Here is a 22,916-nt window from a genome sequence, read left to right on the forward strand (position 1 = left end):
CTCCCTACATCCCTCTTTTGTTCTCTTTTCAACCCCAGATGTGTAATGCACAGCCCAGTAAAAGACAGTGCTGCATTGGTAAACACTGGGATATGTAGCATCTGTAACAAGCTTTCACCCAAATCCCCCTAATTACACAGACATCCTCCTCCTGCCACATGGGACTGTGTTTACATGGTAACGGTGTTGAGACGGGGAGCCGTGGCTAGAGGAGCGGTGCCATTAAACACCGGATCATCTCCCGGAAGAGAAGCGAAGAAAGATTAAGCACACAGCCGTGACGAAGGGTACAGGGCACACCACATTAGCATGTAAAACAGAGGGACAGCCAAGGAGAAATGCAACGACAGAGAGAAGGGACAAGTGTGTGTGTAAATAAGATGTAACGTGTTGGCAGGCCGTAGCAAGAGCTCACAGATGTGTTTTAACCTGATAACGACTGATGAATGAGCGGCTTTAGAGAGAGGACCACCAAGAGAAGAAGATGTTGAGGACCACCAAGAGAAGAAGAAGATGATCTAGAGAGGACCACCAAGAGAAGAAGACGATGTAGAGAGAGGACCACCAGGAGAAGAAGAAGACGAAGAGAGAGAAACACACAGAGAGAGGCAGAAAGAAAGAGGACCACCAAGAGAAGAAGACAACGATGTAGAGAGAGGACCACCAAGAGAAGAAGAAGACGATGAAGAGAGAGGACCACCAAGAGAAGAAGACGATGAAGAGAGAGGACCACCAAGAGAAGTAGAAGACGATGAAGAGAGAGGACCACCAAGACAAGAAGAAGACGATGAAGAGAGAGGACCACCAAGAGAAGAAAAAGACGATGTAGAGAGAGGACCACCCCCCTCGCTCTCGCCTTCCCTACTCCCCCTCGCTCTCGCCTTCCCTACTCCCCCTCGCCCTCCCTACCCCTCGCTCTCGCCTTCCCTACTCCCCCTCGCTCTCGCCTTCCCTACCCTACCCCTCGCCTTCCCTACCCTACCCCTCGCTCTCGCCTTCCCTACCCTACCCTTTGCTCTCGCCTTCCCTACTCCCTACTCCCCCTCGCCTTCCCTACCTCCCCCTCGCCTTCCCCACCCTACCCCTCGATCTCGCCTTCCCTACTCCCCCTCGCTCTCGCCTTCCCTACCCTTCACTCTCGCCTTCCCTACTCCCCCTCGCCTTCCCTACTCCCCCTCGCCCTCCCTACCCCTCGCTCTCGCCTTCCCTACTCCCCCTCGCCCTCACCTTCCCTACCCCTCGCCTTCCCTACTCCCCCCTCCCCCTCGCCCCCTACCCCCCCCCCCTCCCTACCCTACCCCTCGCTCTCGCCTTCCCTACTCCCCCTCGCCCTCGCCTTCCCTACCCCTCGCCTTCCCTACTCCCCCTCGCCCTCGCCTTCCCTACCCCTCGCCTTCCCTACTCCCCCTCGCCCTCCCTACCCTACCCCTCACTACCCTACCCCACCCTCGCTCTCGCCTTCCCTACTTCCCCCTCGCCCTCCCTACCCCTCGCCTTCCCTACTCCCCCTCCCCCTCGCCCTCCCTACCCTACCCCTCGCTACCCTACCCCACCCCTCGCTCTCGCCTTCCCTACTCCCCCTTGCCTTCCCTACCCCTCGCCTTCCCTACTCCCCCTCGCCTTCCCTACTATCCCTCTCTCTCTCCTTCCCTACTCTCGCCTTCCCTACTCCTCCCTCGCCTTCCCTACTCCTCGCCTTCCCTACTCCCCCCTCGCCTTCCCTACTACCCCCTCGCTCTCGCCTTCCCTACTCCCCCTCGCCCTTCGCCTCCCCTATTCCCCCTCGCCTTCCCTACTCCCCCTCGCCTTCCCTACTCAACCCTTGCTCTCGCCTTTCCTACTCCCCTAGCCTTCCCTACTTCCCCCTCGCTCTCGCCTTCCCTACTCCCCCTCGCCTTCCCTACCCTACCCCTCGCTCTCGCCTTCCCTACCCTACCCCTCGCCTTCCCTACTCCCCCTCGCCCTCCCTACCCTACCCCTCGCTCTCGCCTTCCCTACTCACCCCTCGCCTTCCCTACTCCCCCTCGCTCTCGCCTTGCCTACTCTCGTCTTCCCTACTCCCCCTCGCCTTCCCCTCCCCCCCCTCGCCTTCCCTACTCCCCCTCGCTCTCGCCTTCCCTACTCCCCTCCTCGCTCTCGCCTTCCCTACTCCCCGTTCGCCCTCACCTTCCCTACCCCACCCCTCGCCTTCCCTACTCCCCCTCGCCTTCCCTACCCCTCGCTCTCGCCTTCCCTACTCTCCCTCGCCCTCGCCTTCCCTACTCCCCCTCGCCTTCCCCTCCACCCCTCGCCCCCTACCCCTCGCTCTCGCCTTCCCTACCCCTCGCTCTCGCCTTCCCTACTCCCCTCCCTCCCTCGCCTTCCCTACTCCCCCTCGCCTTCCCTACTCCCCCTCGCCCTCCCTACTCCCCCTCGCCTTCCCTACTCCACCCCTCGCTCTCGCCTTCCCTACCCTACCCCACCCCTCGCTCTCGCCTTCCCTACCCTACCCCTCGCTCTCGCCTTCCCTACTCCCCCTCGCTCTCGCCTTCCCTACTCCCTCCCCCTTTCCCTACCCCTCGCCTTCCCTTTCCCTACCCCCCTCGCCTTCCATACTCCCCCTCGCTCTCACCATCCCTCTCCCCCTCTCTCCTTCCCTATCCCCCTCTCTCCTTCCCTATCCCCCCTCTCTCCTTCCCTATCCCTCCTCTCTCCTTCCCTATCCATCCACCTCTCCATCCACCTCTCCATCCACCTCTCTGGCTAATTGGCATATCGGAGGTGCAGACATCAAAAGGCCCCTGCTATCTATCACTGTGCTCGCTGCCAGAAAAGGAAGAACAGAAGAAAACACTGAAGATAGGGAGAAGAGAGGAATATTAAAGAGCCGACAAAACACTTCAAAGTAGAGAAAATACAGCCAAAATCTCACACTTCAGGGAGAAGAGTGAGATACGGGTTTCCAGAAGCACCACCACACATCCACTTCAACATACTAACTATATAACATACTGTTGCTCAGAGGGCAGAGACCGAGAAACACACCGACCGAGGGAGACAGACAGAGAGACAGAGAAACACACCGACCGAGGGAGACAGACAGAGACCGAGAAACACACCAACCGAGGGAGACAGACAGAGAGAGACACAGACAGAGAGAGACACAGACAGAGAGTACGAGAGACCAAGAACGAGAGAGACAAAGAGAGACAGAGAAACACAGAGAGAGACAGAGAGAGCGAGAGAGAGAGAGAGAGAAAGAAACAGAGAGAAACACAGAGAGAGAAAGAAACAGAGAGAAACACAGAGAGAGAGAAACACAGAGAGAGAGAGAGAAACAGAGAGAGAGAGAGACACAGAGCGAGAGAGAGAAACACAGAGCGAGAGAGAGAGAGAGAGGCAGAAAGAGAGAGAAAATAGAGAAAAGATGAGGGCGGCCGGCCAGGAGACGTGTGCAGCCTGAGGGCCCCTGGCATTCCATCAGTGCTGAGCTCAGCCAACGCACCCGTGAGGTCATCACCTTGCCACCCTGCCTGCAGCATCAAGCGTTGTGTGTGGACAGCAGAGAAGGAAAAGGGTCAGGGGCCAGAGTGGGCTGACGGTGGCATTGTTTCACTTGGCCGAGTAAAGAGGAGGAGGAGGAAAAGGAGAAGAGAAGTGCAGATGGCGCTGCTGCAGTGCCCCAGAAGCGAGGGGTGTGGTGGGGGGGTCATTTGTGAGGTTGTTGTTATTGGCCTTGAGCAGTATTGGAGTGGAGTGATGGGTAGAGGTGAGAGGTCAACCTGCAGTGCCTACAGAAAGTATTCACACCCCTTAACTTATTCCACAATTTGCTGTGATACAGCCTGAACTCAAAATGGATGAAATAAATGTTCTCTCTCACCCATCTACTCACAATAACCCATAATGACAAAGTGAAAACATGTTTTTAGAAATGTACTAAATGTATTGAAAATGAAATAGACATCTAATTTACATAAGTATTCACAGCCCTGAGTCAATGCGTTGTAGAAGCACCTTTCTTAGGGATTACAGCTGTTAGTCTTCTGGGTAAATCTAAGAACCTTCCACATCTGGATTGTGTAACATTTATCAAACTGGTTGTTGATCATTGCTCGACAACCATCAGGTCCTGCCATAGGTTTTCAAGCAGATTTGAATCCAAACTTAAATATGTAACAACTTCTTGGAAAGCAACTCCAGTGTAGATTATGTTTTGGGTTATTGTCCTGGTGTAAGGTGAATTTATTTCCCAGTGTCTGGTGGGAAATAGACAACCAGGTTTTCCTCTAGGATTTTGCCTATGCTTAGCTCCATTCTGTTTCTTTTTATCCTGACAAACTCCCCAGTCCTTACCGATTACAAGCATACCCATAACATGATGCAGCCACTAGTATATCCTTGAAAATATAGAGTGGTACTCAGTAATGTGTTGTATTGGATTTGTCCCAAACATAACTTTTTAGTCAGGACAAAAAGTGAATTGCTTTTCCACTTTTGCCACTATTATTGTAGTGCCTTGTTGCAAACAGGATGCAAATTATAGAATAATTATATTCTGTACAGGCTTCCTTTTCACCCAGTCAATTAGGTTAGTATTGTGGAGTAACTACAATGTTGTTGATCCATCCTCAGTTCTCCTATCCATATATTTCTATGAATATATTCAAATCAAATTTTATTTGTCACATACACATGGTTAGCAGATGTTAATGCGAGTGTAGCGAAATGCTTGTATTCTATTCTTATTCCATCCCTTAGATGTGTGTATTAGTTAGTTGTTGTTGAATTGTTAGATTACTTGTTAGATATTACTGCACGGTCGGAACAAGAAACACAAGCATTTTGCTACACTCACATTAACATCTGCTAACCATGTGTATGAGACCAATGATTTAATCACAACCATTCAGCTCTGTAACTGTTAAAGTCACCATTGGCCTTATGGTGAAATCCCTGAGCAGTTTCCTTCCTCTCCGGCTACTGAGTTAGGAAGGACGTCTGTATCTTTGTAGTGACTGGGTGTATTGATACACCATCCAAAGTGTAATTAATATATTCAAGGTCTGCTATTCTTTTATTTATCTACCAACAGGGTCACTTCCTTGCAAAACTTTGGAAAACCTCCCTGGTCTTTTTGGTTTAATCTGTGTTTGAAATTCACTGCTCGACTGAGGGACCTTACAGATAATTGAATGTGTGGGGTACATAGATGAAGTCATTCAAAAATCATGTTAAACACTATTATTGAACACAGAGTGAGTCCTTGCAACTTATCATGTGACTTAAGCAAATGTTTACTCCTGAACTTATTTAGGCTTGTCATAACAAAGGGGATGAAAACTTATTGACTCAAGACATTTCAGTTATTCATTTTAAATACACACAGCAGCAGTACGCAGACCGAGTTGGACCTATTGAATAGGGCAGTGTGTTTAGTCAGATATCAGGAAAGGTTATCCGACATCAAATGGGGCAGAAGTGTCTCAGCCAAACACACGGAGGGACCAGAGGCATGCTAACGAATCACAGACTTACAGCAGACCTTAACCACTCTACAGGTGAATGCTGATGGGACAGCTGACAACCTAGACATTTCAACAACGTGGACAATCTGTGAGCGGGTGTGTGTGTGTGTGGGGGGGGGTGTGTGTGTGTGTGTGGGGGGAGGGGGTGTGTATGTGATGGAGTGTATGTGGAGGACTAGGTGCACGTGTCTAAGAGTGAGCCAGAACGTGTATTCTGATTGCATCGCAGCTGAAGTTCAGTTAGCTGTAATGATGAATATGGAGAAGCAGGTTCAGGGACACAAGAACAAGGTGACAGGAGAATCTGGACAGGTGAGTGGGTAGTGTGTGTGTCAAACAGTGCTCTGTGCCAGGGGACTAGGTGGCTAGTCAGAGGGCATCTGTAACCCCTCCCCTTTCCTTCCTCCTATCAACCCCATGGCCATCCATTCCCCCTCAACATCTGTTCCTCTTCCCCATCCGTTCCCCCTCCCCATCCATTCCTCTTCCCCATCCATTCCTCTTCCCCATGCCCATCCATTCCCCCTCCCCATCCATTCCTCCTCCCGATGCCCATCCATTCCCCCTCCCCATCCATTCCTCCTCCCGATGCCCATCCATTCCTCCTCCTCATCCATTCCTCTTCCCCATTCCCATCCATTCCTCCTCCTCCCCCATCCATTCCTCTTCCCTATGCCCATCCATTCCTCTTCCCCAACCATTCCTCCTCCCCATCAATTCCTCTTCCCCATCCCTCTTCCCCATCCATTCCTCTTCTCCATGCCCATCCATTCCTCCTCCTCATCCATTCCTCTTCCCCATGCCCATCCATTCCTCCTCCCCTCCCCATCCATTCCTCTTCCCTATGCCCATCCATTCCTCCTCCCCATCCATTCCTCCTCCCCATCCATTCCTCTTCCCCATCAATTCCTCTTCCCCATGCCGATCCATTCCCCCTCATGCCCATCCATTCCCCCTCATGCCCATCCATTCCCCCTCATGCCCATCCATCCCCTTCCCCATCCATTCCTCCTGCCCATCCATTCCTCCTCTCCATGCCCATCCATTCTCTCTTCCCCATGCCCATCCATTCCTCTTCCCCATGCCCATCCATTCCCCCATGCCCATCTATTCCCACTCCCCTTCCATTCCCCCCCCCTTCCATCCATTCCTCCTCCCCATGCCCATCCATTCCTCCTCCCCATGCCCATCCATTCCTCTTCCCCATGCCCATCCATTCCTCATGCCAATCCATTCCCCCTCCCCATGCCCATACATTCCTCTTCCCCATGCCCATCCATTCTTCATGCCAATCCATTCCCCCTCCCCATCCATTCCTCTTCCCCCTACTCATCCATTCCTCTTCTCCATGCCCATCCATTCCTCCTCCCCATGACTATCCATTCCTCTTCCCCCTCCCCATCCATTCCTCCTCCCCATGCCCATCCATTCCTCTTCCATGCCCATCCATTCCTCCTCCCCATGCCCATCCATTCCTCCTCCCCATGCCCATCCATTCCTCTTCTCCATGCCCATCCATTCCTCTTCCCCATCCATTCCTCTTCCCCATCCATTCCTCCTGCCCATCCATTCCTCCTCCCCATTCATTCCTCCTGCCCATCCATTCCTCCTCCCCATTCATTCCTCCTCCCCATGCCCATTCATTTCTCCTACCCCGTCCATTACCCCTCCCCATCCATTCTTCCTGCCCATCCATTCCCCCTCCCCATCCATTCCTCCTCCCCATCCATTCCTCCTGCCCATTCATTCCCCCTCCCCATCCATTCCTCTTCTCCTCCCCATCCATTCCTCTTCTCCATGCAAAACCATTCCTCTTCTCCATGCCCATCCATTCCTCTTCTCCATGCCCATCCATTCCTCCATGCCCATCCATTCCTTGCCCATCCCTCCTCCCCATCCATTCCCCTTCCCTTCCATTCCCCATGCCCATCCATTCCCCCTACCCCTCCATTCCCCTTCCCCATGCCCATCCATTCCCCCTACCCCTCCATTCCCCTTCCCCATCCATTCCTCTTCCCCATGCCCATCCATTCCCCCTACCCCATCCATTCCCCCTCCCCTTCCATTCCTCCTCCCCATCCATTCCTCCTCCCCATGCCCATCCATTCAATCCATTCCTCTTCTCCATGCCCATCCATTCCTCTTCTCCATGCCCATCCATTCCTCCTCCCCATCCATTCCCCCTTCCCTTCCATTCCCCATCCATTCCTCTTCCCCATGCCCATCCATTCCCCCTACCCCTCCATTCCCCTTCCCCATCCATTCCCCTTCCCCATCCATTCCTCTTCCCCATGCCCATCCATTCCCCCTACCCCATCCATTCCCCCCCCTTCCATTCCTCCTCCCCATGCCCATCCATTCCTCTTCTCCATCCCCATCCATTCCTCTTCCTCATGCCCATCCATTCCTCTTCCCCATGCCCATCCATTCCTCTTCCCCATCCATTCCTCTTCCCCATGCCCATCCATTCCTCTTCCCCATCCATTCCTCTTCCCCATGCCCATCCATTCCTCTTCCCCATGCCCATCCATTCCTCTTCCCCATGCCCATCCATTCCTCTTCCCCATGCCCATCCATTCCTCTTCCCCATGCCCATCCATTCCTCTTCCCCCTCCCCATCCATTCCTCTTCCCCCCTTCTATTCTATTCCTCCTCCCCATCCATTCCTCCTCCCCATGCATTCCTCCTGCCCATTCATTCCTCCTGCCCATCCATTCCTCCTGCCCATTCATTCCTCCTGCCCATCCATTCCTCCTGCCCATCCATTCCTCCTCCCCATGCCCATCCATTCCTCTTCCCCATGCCCATCCATTCCTCCTCCCCATCCATTCCTCCTCCCCATCCATTCCTCATGCCCATCCATTCCTCTTCTCCATGCCCATCCATTCCTCTTCTCCATGCCCATCCATTCCTCCTCCCCATCCATTCCCCTTCCTTCCATTCCTCTTCCCCATGCCCATCCATTCCCCCTTCCATTCCCCCTCCTTCCATTCCTCCTCCCCATCCATTCCTCCTCCCAATGCCCATCCATTCCTCTTCTCCATCCCCATCCATTCCTCTTCCCCATGCCCATCCATTCCTCTTCCCCATGCCCATCCATTCCTCTTCCCCATGCCCATGCATTCCTCTTCCCCATGCCCATGCATTCCTCTTCCCCATGCCCATCCATTCCTCTTCCCCATGCCCATCCATTCCTCTTCCCCATGCCCATCCATTCCTCTTCCCCATGCCCATCCATTCCTCTTCCCCATGCCCATCCATTCCTCTTCCCCATGCCCATCCATTCCTCTTCCCCATGCCCATCCATTCCTCTTCCCCATGCCCATCCATTCCTCTTCCCCATGCCCATCCATTCCTCTTCCCCATGCCCATCCATTCCTCTTCCCCATGCCCATGCATTCCTCTTCCCCATGCCCATGCATTCCTCTTCCCCATGCCCATGCATTCCTCTTCCCCATGCCCATGCATTCCTCCTCCCCATGCCCATCCATTCCTCTTCCCCATGCCCATCCATTCCCCCTCCCCTTCTATTCCTCCGCCCATCCATTCCTCTTCCCCCTCCACTCCTCTTCCCCATGCCCATGCATTCCTCTTCTCCCTCCACTCCTCTTCCCCATGCCCATGCATTCCTCCTCCCCATGCCCATCCATTCCTCTTCCCCATCCATTCCCCCATGCCCATCCATTCCTCTTCCCCATCCATTCCTCTTCCCCATGCCCATCCATTCCTCCTCCCCATCCATTCCTCTTCCCCCTCCACTCCTCTTCCCCCTCCCCATCCACTCCTCTTCCCCATGCCCATCCATTCCTCTTCCCCCTCCACTCCTCTTCCCCATGCCCATGCATTCCTCTTCTCCCTCCACTCCTCTTCCCCATGCCCATGCATTCCTCCTCCCCATGCCCATCCATTCCTCTTCCCCATCCATTCCCCCATGCCCATCCATTCCTCTTCCCCATCCATTCCTCTTCCCCATGCCCATCCATTCCTCCTCCCCATCCATTCCTCCTCCCCATCCATTCCTCTTCCCCCTCCACTCCTCTTCCCCCTCCACTCCTCTTCCCCCTCCACTCCTCTTCCCCCTCCCCATCCACTCCTCTTCCCCCTCTCCTCTTCCCCCTCCATTCCTCTTCCCCCTCCCCATCCATTCCTCTTCCCCCTTCTATTCCTCCTCCCCATCCATTCCTCTTCCCCCTTCTATTCCTCCTCCCCATCCATTCCTCTTCCCCCTCCACTCCTCTTCCCCCTCCATTCCTCTTCCCCATCCATTCCTCTTCCCCATCCATTCCTCTTCCCCCTCCCCATCCATTCCTCTTCCCCCTTCTATTCCTCCTCCCCATCCATTCCTCCTCCCCATTCATTCCTCCTGCCCATCCATTGCTCCTCCCCATTCATTCCTCCTGCCCATCCATTCCTCCTCCCCATGCCCATCCATTCCTCCTCCCCATGCCCATCCATTCCTCCTACCCCTTCCATTCCCCCCCCTTCCGCTTCCCATTCCCCCTCCCATTCCCCTCCCCCTCCTTCCATTCCCCCTCCCCATCCATTCCCCCTCCCCATCCATTCCCCTTCCCCATCCATTCCCCCTCCCCATCCATTCCCCATGCCCATCCATTCCTCATGCCCATCCATTCCTCTTCTCCATGCCCATCCATTCCTCCTCCCCATCCATTCCCCCTTCCTCCCATTCCCCTTCCCCATCCATTCCTCTTCCCCATGCCCATCCATTCCTCTTCCCCATGCCCAGCCATTCCCCTTTCCATACCTCCTCCCCATCCATTCCTCTTCCCCATGCCCAGCCATTCCTCTTCCCCAGCCATTCCTCTTCCCCAGCCATTCCTCTTCCCCAGCCATTCCTCTTCCCCAGCCATTCCTCTTCCCCAGCCATTCCTCTTCCCCAGCCATTCCTCTTCCCCAGCCATTCCTCTTCCCCAGCCATTCCTCTTCCCCAGCCATTCCTCCTCCCCAGCCATTCCTCTTCCCCCTCCACTCCTCTTCCCCCTCCCTCCTCTTCCCCCTCCACTCCTCTTCCCCCTCCCCATCCATTCCTCTTCCCCTCCATTCCTCTTCCCCCTCTCCACTCTTCCCCCTCCCCATCCATTCCTCTTCCCCCCCCCATCCATTCCTCTTTCCCCCTTCTATTCCTCCTCCCCATCCATTCCTCCTCCCCATCCATTCCTCCTCCCCATGCCCATGCATTCCTCTTCCCCATCCATTCCTCTTCCCCATGCCCATCCATTCCTCTTCCCCATGCCCATGCATTCCTCTTCCCCATGCCCATCCATTCCTCTTCCCCATGCCCATGCATTCCTCTTCCCCATGCCCATGCATTCCTCTTCCCCATGCCCATCCATTCCTCTTCCCCATGCCCATCCATTCCTCTTCCCCATGCCCATCCATTCCTCTTCCCCATGCCCATGCATTCCTCTTCCCCATGCCCATGCATTCCTCTTCCCCATGCCCATGCATTCCTCCTCCCCATGCCCATCCATTCCTCTTCCCCATGCCCATCCATTCCCCCTCCCCTTCTATTCCTCCGCCCATCCATTCCTCTTCCCCCTCCACTCCTCTTCCCCATGCCCATGCATTCCTCTTCTCCCTCCACTCCTCTTCCCCATGCCCATGCATTCCTCCTCCCCATGCCCATGCATTCCTCTTCTCCCTCCACTCCTCTTCCCCATGCCCATGCATTCCTCCTCCCCATGCCCATCCATTCCTCTTCCCCATCCATTCCCCCATGCCCATCCATTCCTCTTCCCCATCCATTCCTCTTCCCCATGCCCATCCATTCCTCCTCCCCATCCATTCCTCCTCCCCATCCATTCCTCTTCCCCCTCCACTCCTCTTCCCCCTCCACTCCTCTTCCCCCTCCACTCCTCTTCCCCTCCACTCCTCTTCCCCCTCCCCATCCATTCCTCTTCCCCCTCCACCCTCTTCCCCATGCCCATGCATTCCTCCTCCCCATGCCCATCCATTCCTCTTCCCCATCCATTCCCCATGCCCATCCATTCCTCTTCCCCCCTTCTATTCCTCCTCCCCATCCATTCCTCCTCCCCATCCATTCCTCCTCCCCATCCATTCCTCTTCCCCCTCCACTCCTCTTCCCCCTCCATTCCTCTTCCCCATCCATTCCTCTTCCCCATCCATTCCTCTTCCCCCTCCCCATCCATTCCTCTTCCCCCCTTCTATTCCTCCTCCCCATCCATTCCTCTTCCCCATCCATTCTCTTCCCCCTCCCCATCCATTCCTCTTCCCCCCTTCTATTCCTCCTCCCCATCCATTCCTCCTCCCCATTCATTCCTCCTGCCCATCCATTGCTCCTCCCCATTCATTCCTCCTGCCCATCCATTCCTCCTCCCCATGCCCATCCATTCCTCCTCCCCATGCCCATCCATTCCTCCTACCCCTTCCATTCCCCCTCCCCTTCCGCCTCCCATTCCCCTCCCATTCCCCTCCCCCCCCCTTCCATTCTCCCTCCCCATCCATTCCCCCTCCCCATCCATTCCCCCTGCCCATCCATTCCCCCTCCCCATCCATTCCCCTTCCCCATCCATTCCCCTCCCCATCCATTCCCCATGCCCATCCATTCCTCATGCCCATCCATTCCTCTTCTCCATGCCCATCCATTCCTCCTCCCCATCCATTCCTCTTCCCCTCCCCTCCACTCCTCTTCCCCCTCCATTCCTCTTCCCCATCCATTCCTCTTCCCCATCCATTCCTCTTCCCCTCCCCATCCATTCCTCTTCCCCCTTCTATTCCTCCTCCCCATCCATTCCTCCTCCCCATTCATTCCTCCTGCCCATCCATTGCTCCTCCCCATTCATTCCTCCTGCCCATCCATTCCCCTCCCCATGCCCATCCATTCCTCATCCCCATGCCCATCCATTCCTCCTACCCCTTCCATTCCCCATCCCCTTCCATTCCCATCCCTCCCATTCCCCTCCCCCTGCCCCTTCCATTCCCCCTCCCCATCCATTCCCCCTCCCCATCCATTCCCCTTCCCCATCCATTCCCCCTCCCCATCCATTCCCCATGCCCATCCATTCCTCCCCATGCCCATCCATTCCTCTTCTCCATGCCCATCCATTCCTCCTCCCCATCCATTCCCCCTTCCTCCCATTCCCCTTCCCCATCCATTCCTCTTCCCCATGCCCATCCATTCCTCTTCCCCATGCCCAGCCATTCCTCTTCCCCAGCCATTCCTCTTCCCCAGCCATTCCTCTTCCCCAGCCATTCCTCTTCCCCAGCCATTCCTCTTCCCCAGCCATTCCTCTTCCCCAGCCATTCCTCTTCCCCAGCCATTCCTCTTCCCCAGCCATTCCTCTTCCCCAGCCATTCCTCCTCCCCAGCCATTCCTCCTCCCCAGCCATTCCTCCTCCCCATCCATTCCTCTAATCCCAATCCATTCCTCTAATCCCAATCCATTTAACCCAGTGCATCCTCTGTCTCTCAGAATGAGACAAAGGCCAAAACAACTCACACACCAGCCCTTGTACCCAACATCATTTGTGTGTTCTTACCTTTGGAGGCTGTGGGATGGATGGAATGGACATAGAGAAAGAGAAAGGGAGAGAGAGATGGAGCAGGAGACAGATCCATCATCATTAGTAAGTCAACTTTACTGAGACAAGTGCACTACTGTCAGGCAGGGATACACGAGCCAGAACACACATGCCTGCATAAACACACGAGCCAGAACACACATGCCTGCATAAACACACGAGCACAGGGTGACACACATGCCTGCATAAACACACATGCCTGCATAAACACACGAGCACAGGGTGACACACATGCCTGCATAAACACACGTGCACAGGGTGACACACATGCCTGCATAAACACACGTGCACAGGGTGACACACATGCCTGCATAAACACACGTGCACAGGGTGACACACATGCCTGCATAAACACACGTGCACAGGGTGACACACATGCCTGCATAAACACACGTGCACAGGGTGACACACATGCCTGCATAAACACACGTGCACAGGGTGACACACATGCCTGCATAAACACACGTGCACAGGGTGACACACATGCCTGCATAAACACACGTGCACAGGGTGACACACATGCCTGCATAAACACACGTGCACAGGGTGACACACATGCCTGCATAAACACACGTGCACAGGGTGACACACATGCCTGCATAAACACACGTGCACAGGGTGACACACATGCCTGCATAAACACACGTGCACAGGGTGACACACATGCCTGCATAAACACACGTGCACAGGGTGACACACATGCCTGCATAAACACACGTGCACAGGGTGACACACATGCCTGCATAAACACACGTGCACAGGGTGACACACATGCCTGCATAAACACACGTGCACAGGGTGACACACATGCCTGCATAAACACACGTGCACAGGGTGACACACATGCCTGCATAAACACACGTAAACACAGGGTGACACACATGCCTGCATAAACACACGTGCACAGGGTGACACACATGCCTGCATAAACACACGTGCACAGGGTGACACACATGCCTGCATAAACACACGTGCACAGGGTGACACACATGCCTGCATAAACACACGTGCACAGGGTGACACACATGCCTGCATAAACACACGTGCACAGGGTGACACACATGCCTGCATAAACACACGTGCACAGGGTGACACACATGCCTGCATAAACACACGTGCACAGGGTGACACACATGCCTGCATAAACACACGTGCACGGGGTGACACACATGCCTGCATAAACACACGTGCACGGGGTAACACACATGCCTGCATAAACACACATGCACGGGGTAACACACATGCCTGCATAAACACACATGCACGGGGTAACACACATGCACGGGGTGACACTCACTCTTGGTCTGGGAGGAGAAGGCCAAGGTGAGTTTGGCGAAGAGCTCGTTGTTCTCATAGCGATCCTCTTTGGTCTTAGTCCAGAAACTGTTTTCAGACAGATCCTCATATCCAATCTGTTACACACAGAGAGAGAGAGAGGGGAGAGAGAGATAAATGCCTCACGAATCCTTTCAACAACCACCCTATGCAATTTAGCAAAAAAAAACATTCATCCATAAATCGAGCAATTAAGTGGGAGAAGGACAGAGAAAGAGCAGGAGGACCAGGGTGCTGAAAGAGAGGATGGAGAGACACACGGAGGAGGAGGAAAGAAGGACAGAGAAAGAGCAGGAGGACCAGGGCGCTGAAAGAGAGGATGGAGAGAGAGACAGAGGAGGAAAGAAGGACAGAGAAAGAGCAGGAGGACCAGGGCGCTGAAAGAGAGGATGGAGAGACACACGGAGGAGGAGGAAAGAAGGACAGAGAAAGAGCAGGAGGACCAGGGTGCTGAAAGAGAGGATGGAGAGACACACGGAGGAGGAGGAAAGAAGGACAGAGAAAGAGCAGGAGGACCAGGGTGCTGAAAGAGAGGATGGAGAGACACACGGAGGAGGAGGAAAGAAGGACAGAGAAAGAGCAGGAGGACCAGGGTGCTGAAAGAGAGGATGGAGAGACACACGGAGGAGGAAAGAAGGACAGAGAAAGAGCAGGAGGACCAGGGCGCTGAAAGAGAGGATGGAGAGAGACACAGAGGATGAGGAAAGAAGGACAGAGAAAGAGCAGGAGGACCAGGGCGCTGAAAGAGAGGATGGAGAGACACACGGAGGAGGAAAGAAGGACAGAGAAAGAGCAGGAGGACCAGGGCGCTGAAAGAGAGGATGGAGAGACACACGGAGGAGGAAAGAAGGACAGAGAAAGAGCAGGAGGACCAGGGCGCTGAAAGAGAGGATGGAGAGAGAGACAGAGGAGGAGAGAAGGACAGAGAAAGAGCAGGAGGACCAGGGCGCTGAAAGAGAGGATGGAGAGAGAGACAGAGGAGGAGAGAAGGACAGAGAAAGAGCATGAGGACCAGGGTGCTGAAAGAGAGGATGGAGACACACGGAGGAAGAGAGGAGCAAGCTAGTCATTTCCCTACTCCTCATTCTCCTTCAGAGAGAGAGCGAGGATTCCATTCCCTTTATCCTCCTCCTCTCCCCCTTATCCTCCTCCTCTCACCCTTAATCCTCCCCTCCCTTCATCCTCCTCTCTTTTTTCTAGCTATATTGCTCATTTTCTTATTTCTCTCTTCCAACAATTACCACCACCAATAAACTGCCTTCAGAGAGCGAGAACCAGAGAGACAGAGCGAGAACCAGAGAGACAGAGCGAGAACCAGAGAGATACAGAGAGAGAGAGATACAGAGAGAGAGAGATACAGAGAGAGAGAGAGATACAGAGAGAGAGAGAGATACAGAGAGAGAGAGAGATACAGAGAGAGAGAGATACAGAGAGAGAGAGCGACAGCGAGAAAGAGACACAGAAAGAGACACAGCGAGAGAGAGACACAGCGACAAAGAGACACAGAGAGCGAAAGAGAGACACAGAGAGCGAAAGAGAGACACAGAGAGCGAAAGAGACACAGAGAGCGAGAGACACAGAGAGAGAAAGAGACACAGAGAGAGAAAGAGACACAGAGAGAGAAAGAGACACAGAGAGAGAAAGAGACACAGAGAGAGAAAGAGACACAGAGAGAGAAAGAGACACAGAGAGAGAAAGAGACACAGAGAGAGAAAGAGACACAGCGAGAGAAAGAGACACAGAGAGAGAAAGAGACACAGAGAGGTAAAACATACAACATTATAAAATCCATGAACACAAACAACAAGTGTACGGTTAAAATAGGCAAAAAACCCACAAATTTCTTCCCACAAGGCCATGGGGTGAGACAGGGATGCAGCTTAAGCCCCACCCTCTTCAACATATATATCAACGAGTTGGGGCGGGCACTAGAAAAGTCTGCAGCACCCGGCCTCACCCTACCAGAATCTGAAGTCAAATGTCTACTGCTGATGATCTGGTGCTTCTGTCCCCAACCAAGGAGGGCCTACAGCAGCACCTAGATCTTCTGCACAGATTATGTCAGACTTGGGCCCTGACAGTAAATCTCAGTAAGACAAAAAATAATGGTGTTCCAAAAAAAGGTCTAGTCGCCAGGACCACAAATACAAATTCCATCTAGACACTGTTGCCCTAGAGCACACAAAAACCTATACATACCTCGCCCTAAACATCAGCGCCACAGGTAACTTCCACAAAGCTGTGAACGATCTGAGAGACCAGGCAAGAAGGGCATTCTATGCCATCAAAAGGAACATAACATTCAACATACCAATTAGGATCTGGCTAAAAATACTTGCATCAGTCATAGATCCCATTGCCCTTTATGGTTGTGAGGTCTGGGGTCCGCTCAACATCCAAGAATTCACAGAATGGGACAAACATCAAATTGAGACTCTGCATGCAGAATTCTGCAAAAATATTCTCCGTGTACAACATAGAACACCAAATAATGCACACAGAGCAGAATTAAGGCGATACCCGCTAATTATCAAAATCCAGAAAAGAGCCGTTAAATTCTAGCACTACCTAAAAGGAAGCGATTCCCAAACCTTCCATAACAAAGCCATCACCTACAGAGAGATGAACCTGGAGAAGAGTCCCCTAAGAAAGCTGGTCCTGGGGCTCTATTCACAAACACAAAAAGACCCCACAGAGCCCCAGGACAGGAACACAATAGACCCAACCAAATGAGAAAACAAAAAGATCATTCTTTCCAATGTGTCAACTAATTAACAAAAAAAAAACAGAGCAAACTAGACTGCTATTTGGCCCTAAACAGAGAGTACACAGTGGCAGAATACCTGACCACTGTGACTGACCTAAACTTAAGGAAAGCTTTGACTACGTACAGCCTCAGTGATGTCATGAAGTTGCCATCTTTGGACACCGCAAGCACCACCCCATACCTCGGCACCATCTCTCTCGGTCTCCTAGACCCAGGTTGCTGTGGTCAGAGAGGTCAAAAATTCCTGGATGAGATTATCTCCTCATTGCCACAGTATAGAGAGAGAGTGAGTTTCATAGCGAGAACAAAGGGATTTCTTCCACCTCACAGAACTGGAGAACCGAATTACATTTATGTTCTGGAGAAGGTATAAAAGATTGGTGAAGAATCCAGCTACGAACTGATCCGTTTTGTACAATTTGGTGAAACTCATGGGAGACAATACGGCCACATTAACATAATGCTGTTAACACAATAGCCTCAGTTATGAGGTTTACATCTAATCGTTGTATAGGATGAATGAGTGAGGATGATACTGTTTGTGAAATTGTGTAATGTGATTTTGGACTGTTTAATGAAGGAAACTCCAATTCCCTTTTGAGTTTAACTAAATCAGGGGACCGCCCATGAGCACAGTTATGGTCTGGCGTCATCGCAATTGTAAATGAGAACTTGTTCTCAACTTGCCTACCCGGTTAAATAAAGGTGAAATAAATAAATGGGACAGGCCCTTTTCTGCTCTTTCGAATAAAACACCCACCTAGGTTTTCTATCACCAGACCAGTTTACCTCGATAACGAGAGGGCCAAGGTTTGAGAGGAGACCGAGCTTACCTCAATTACGACGAGATGGCTAAAGGTTGCAGACGAGCTAACCACGAGAGGGCCAAGGTTTGAGTTGATGGCTGAATCTTTTAACCATACCACGTGGTTAAACTCTTAGACTATTGATACTGACAGAATAAGAACAAGTCTTTGATATTAATTTCTAGTCTGCAGCTAGGAATTCGGTATCATTGAACGCGAAGACCGACAACCTCCGAAACATCTAACCCTATGACGAAATGAATGAATGTCACTCTGAACTACCCATTCTAACCACGACAGAGAGAGCGAGAGAGAGGACAAACTCTCCAACAGAAACAAACTTTTCAACAGAGACACACTGAGCGTAAATATATATTGATTGCAATTATTCCCGAATGAGTGGGTGTTCATGTGCAAAGGATTAGCATTTCAATTGTTATAATTATCAACTCTGTAGTGACTTCTCAACCTGACCCCCACTCCCCTTTTGTCTAACAAGCCGCCATGCCGGTTTAGCCCACTAGGGCACACCCGCTATCATTTATTTGTAACCATAACTACTGTTTGTTATGCATTTCTGTGAATTAGTTAGTAAATAAATGATTTTAAGACAATTGACGTATGGATGACTCGTAGTGAAGACTGGGTTCGTGCAGACGTTTGGAATGAGACTAACTTGAGGTAAATAATAATTCATTAATTAGAAGACTAATTGATCAGATATTAAAATATCTGAAAGTTATATTAGGAAAATTACAACTGTAATCTGAATATTTTCCTTGGTGCCCCGACTTCCTAGTTAATTACAGTTACATGATTAATCAGTTTAATTGCGTAATAATAATTAGAGAGTTATTTGATAAATAAGTCCGTTTTAATGATGCCAAAGACATGACAGTGAGCATAGCCTTGCTATTGAGAAAGGCCAACGTAGGCAGACATGGCTCTCAAGAGAAGACAGGCTATGTGCACACTGCCCACAAAATGAGGTGGAAACTGAGCTGCACTTCCTAACCTCCTGCCCAATGTATGACCATAGAGACACATATTTCCCTCAGATTACACAGATCCAAAGAATTCGAAAAACAAACCCAATTTTAATAAACTCCCATATCTACTGGGTGAAATACCAAAGTGTGCCATCACAGCAGCAAGATTTGTGACCTGTTGCTAGAGGTCGACCGATTAATTAGGGCCGATTTCAAGTTTTCATAGCAATCGGAAATCGGTATTTTTGGGCGCCGATTTGCCGATTTAAATTTTTTATATATATATTTTTTAATACCTTTTATACCTTTATTTAACTAGGCAAGTCAGCTAAGAACACATTCTTATTTTCAATGACGGCCTAGGAACGGTGGGTTAACTGCCTCGTTCAGGGGCAGAACGACAGATTTTCACCTTGTCGGCTCGGAGGATCCAATCTTGCAACCTTACAGTTAACTAGTCCAACGGAATAACGACCTGCCTCTCTCTCATTGCACTCCACAAGGAGACTGACTGCCTGTCACGCGAATGCAGTAAGCCAAGGTAAGTTGTTAGCTAGCATTAAACTTATCTCATAAAAAACAATCAATCATAATCACTAGTTAACTACACATGGTTGATGATATTACTAGATATTATCTAGCGTGTCCTGCGTTGCATATAATCTGACTGAGCATACAAGCATACAAGTATCTAAGTATCTGACTGAGCGGTGGTAGGCAGAAGCAGGCGCGCAAACATTCATTCAAACAGCACTTTTGTGCGTTTTGCCAGCAGCTCTTCGTTGTGCGTCAAGCATTGCGCTGTTTATGACTTCAAGCCTATCAACTCCCGAGATGAGGCTGGTGTAACCGAAGTGAAATGGCTAGCTAGTTAGCGTGCGCTAATAGCGTTTCAAACGTCACTCGCTCTGAGCCTTGGGGTGGTTGTTTCCCTTGCTCTGCATGGGTAACGCTGCTTCGTGGGTGGCTGTTGTCGTTGTGTTGCTGGTTCGAGCCCAGGGAGAAGCGAGGAGAGGGACGGAAGCTATACTGTTACACTGGCAATACTAAAGTGCCTATAAGAACATCCAATAGTCAAAGGTTAATGAAATACAAATGGTACAGAGGGAAATAGTCCTATAATTCCTATAATAACTACAACCTAAAACTTCTTACCTGGGAATATCGAAGACTCATGTTAAAAGGAACCACCAGCTTTCATGTTTTCATGTTCTGAGCAAGGAACTGAAATGTTAGCTTTCTTACATAGCACATACTGTACTTTTACTTTCTTCTCAAACACTTTGTTTTTGCATTATTTAAACCAAATTGAACACGTTTCATTATTTACTTGAGGCTAAATTGATTTTATTGTTAAGTTAAAGTTAAAATAAGTGTTAATTCAGTATTGTTGTAATTGTCATAATAACAAATACATATTTTTTTTTTTTTTTTTTAAATATTTTTTTTTAATCGTCCGATTAATCGGTATCGGCTTTTTTGGTCCTCCAATAATTGGTATCGGCGTTGAAAAATCATAATCGGTCGACCTGTTGCTACAAGAAAAGGTCAACCAGTGAAGAACAAACACCCTTGTAAATATAACCCATATGTATGCTAATTTATTTTCCCTTTTGTACATCGTTACAACACTATATATAAATATGACATTTGTAATGTCTTCATTCTTTTGAAACTTCTGTATGTGTAACGTTTACTATTCGTTTTATTGTTTATTTCACTTTTGTATATTATCTACTTCACTTGCTTTGGCAATGTTCACATTTGTTCCACATGCCAATAAAGCCCCTTGAATTGAAATGAGACAGACAGAAAGACACACAGAGAGAGAAAATAGAGAACAACAACGAGACCAAGACTGAGAAAACAAACAATCTAGAGAAACCGAGAGAGACGCCGGCCGAGAGAGAGACGCCGGCCGAGAGAGAGACAGAAAGAGAGAAAATGGAAAGAAAGATCAGGGAGGCTGGCCAGGAGACGTGTGCAGCCTGAGGGCCCCTGGCATTCCATCAGTGCTGAGCTCAGCCAACGCACCCGTGAGGTCATCACCTTGCCACCCTGCCTGCAGCATCAAGCATTGTGTGTGTGTGGACAGCAGAGAAGGAAAAGGGTCAGGGGCCAGAGTGGGCTGACGGTGGCATTGTTTCACTGGGCCGAGTAAAGAGGGATAGGAGGAGGAAAAGGAGAAGAGAAGTGCAGATGGCGCTGCTGCAGTGCCCCAGAAGCGAGGGGTGTGGTGGGGGGGTCATTTGTGAGGTTGTTGTTATTGGCCTTGAGCAGTATTGGAGTGGAGTGATGGGTAGAGGTGAGAGGTCAACCTGCAGTGCCTACAGAAAGTATTCACACCCCTTAACTTATTCCACAATTTGCTGTGATACAGCCTGAACTCAAAATGGATGAAATAAATGTTCTCTCTCACCCATCTACTCACAATAACCCATAATGACAAAGTGAAAACATGTTTTTAGAAATGTACTAAATGTATTGAAAATGAAATAGACATCTAATTTACATAAGTATTCACAGCCCTGAGTCAATGCGTTGTAGAAGCACCTTTCTTAGGGATTACAGCTGTTAGTCTTCTGGGTAAATCTCTAAGAACCTTCCACATCTGGATTGTGTAACATTTATCAAACTGGTTGTTGATCATTGCTCGACAACCATCAGGTCCTGCCATAGGTTTTCAAGAAGATTTGAATCCAAACTTAAATATGTAACAACTTCTTGGAAAGCAACTCCAGTGTAGATTATGTTTTGGGTTATTGTCCTGGTGTAAGGTGAATTTATTTCCCAGTGTCTGGTGGGAAATAGACAACCAGGTTTTCCTCTAGGATTTTGCCTATGCTTAGCTACATTCTGTTTCTTTTTATCCTGAAAAACTCTGCAGTCCTTACTGATTACAAGCATACCCTTAACATGATGCAGCCACTAGTATATCCTTGAAAATATGGAGTGGTACTCAGTAATGTGGGGCGGCAGGGTAGCCTAGTGGTTAGAGCGTTGGACTAGTAACTGGAAGGTTGCAAGTTCAAATCCCCAAGCTGACAAGGTACAAATCTGTCGTTCTGCCCCTGAACAAGCAGTTAACCCACTGTTCCTAGGTCGTCATTGAAAATAAGAATTTGTTCTTAACTGACTTGCCTAGTTAAATAAAGGAAAAATAAATAAAATTGTTGTATTGGATTTGTCCCAAACATAACTTTTTAGTCAGGACAAAAAGTGAATTGCTTTTCCAATTTTGCCACTATTATTTTAGTGCCTTGTTGCAAACAGGATGCAAATTATGGAATAATTATATTCTGTACAGGCTTCCTTCTTTTCACTCAGTCAATTAGGTTAGTATTGTGGAGTAACTACAATGTTGTTGATCCATCCTCAGTTCTCCTATCCATATATTTATATGAATATATTCTTATTCCATCCCTTAGATGTGTGTATTAGTTAGTTGTTGTTGAATTGTTAGATTACTTGTTAGATATTACTGCACGGTCGGAATAAGAAACACAAGCATTTTGCTACACTCACATTAACATCTGCTAACCATGTGTATGAGACCAATGATTTAATCACAACCATTCAGCTCTGAGAGAGAAAATTCACATATGTGACCCTTTCATTACCCAAGATGCTTCTGGGAGGGGATGTGGGGGTGAGGAAGGGGGAAAGAATGTGATACAGGGGCTGGAGAAATAAAATGCTAATTTAAATGACAAAAGAATGCTGTCCTTTCTTGAAGCTATTTAATTATCTTTCACCAGCACAGTTAAAAAGAAGCATCTTATTAAAAAAGACATTTCTGTATCATCCTCGTCAAAGGGCTCTCACCAACCCGCCGAACGAACAAAGAAAACAGAGATTTGGGGAGAGCGAGGGAGAACACAGATGAACTCTGCTGAAGCTATTAAACAGTAGCTTTAGGCTAAAGAGAGACAGGGCCATTCTGATGTTACCAT

At 50.3% G+C, this 22,916-nt stretch overlaps 1 protein-coding gene across 1 annotated transcript in view; it reads right to left on the bottom strand.

The window, feature by feature from the left end:
- The window catches only part of LOC112256125 (protein diaphanous homolog 1), a gene marked incomplete in the record, with an annotated part of 252,305 nt that overhangs the window by 143,527 nt on the left and 85,862 nt on the right, over positions 1-22,916 (bottom strand). The window contains 2 exon segments of the mRNA XM_042325804.1: positions 13,025-13,033; positions 14,364-14,478. Coding sequence (XP_042181738.1) covers positions 13,025-13,033; positions 14,364-14,478 — 124 coding nt within the window.

The sequence above is a fragment of the Oncorhynchus tshawytscha genome, linkage group LG08 (assembly GCF_018296145.1).
Source record: "Oncorhynchus tshawytscha isolate Ot180627B linkage group LG08, Otsh_v2.0, whole genome shotgun sequence".
NCBI classification, from domain to species: domain Eukaryota; kingdom Metazoa; phylum Chordata; class Actinopteri; order Salmoniformes; family Salmonidae; genus Oncorhynchus; species Oncorhynchus tshawytscha.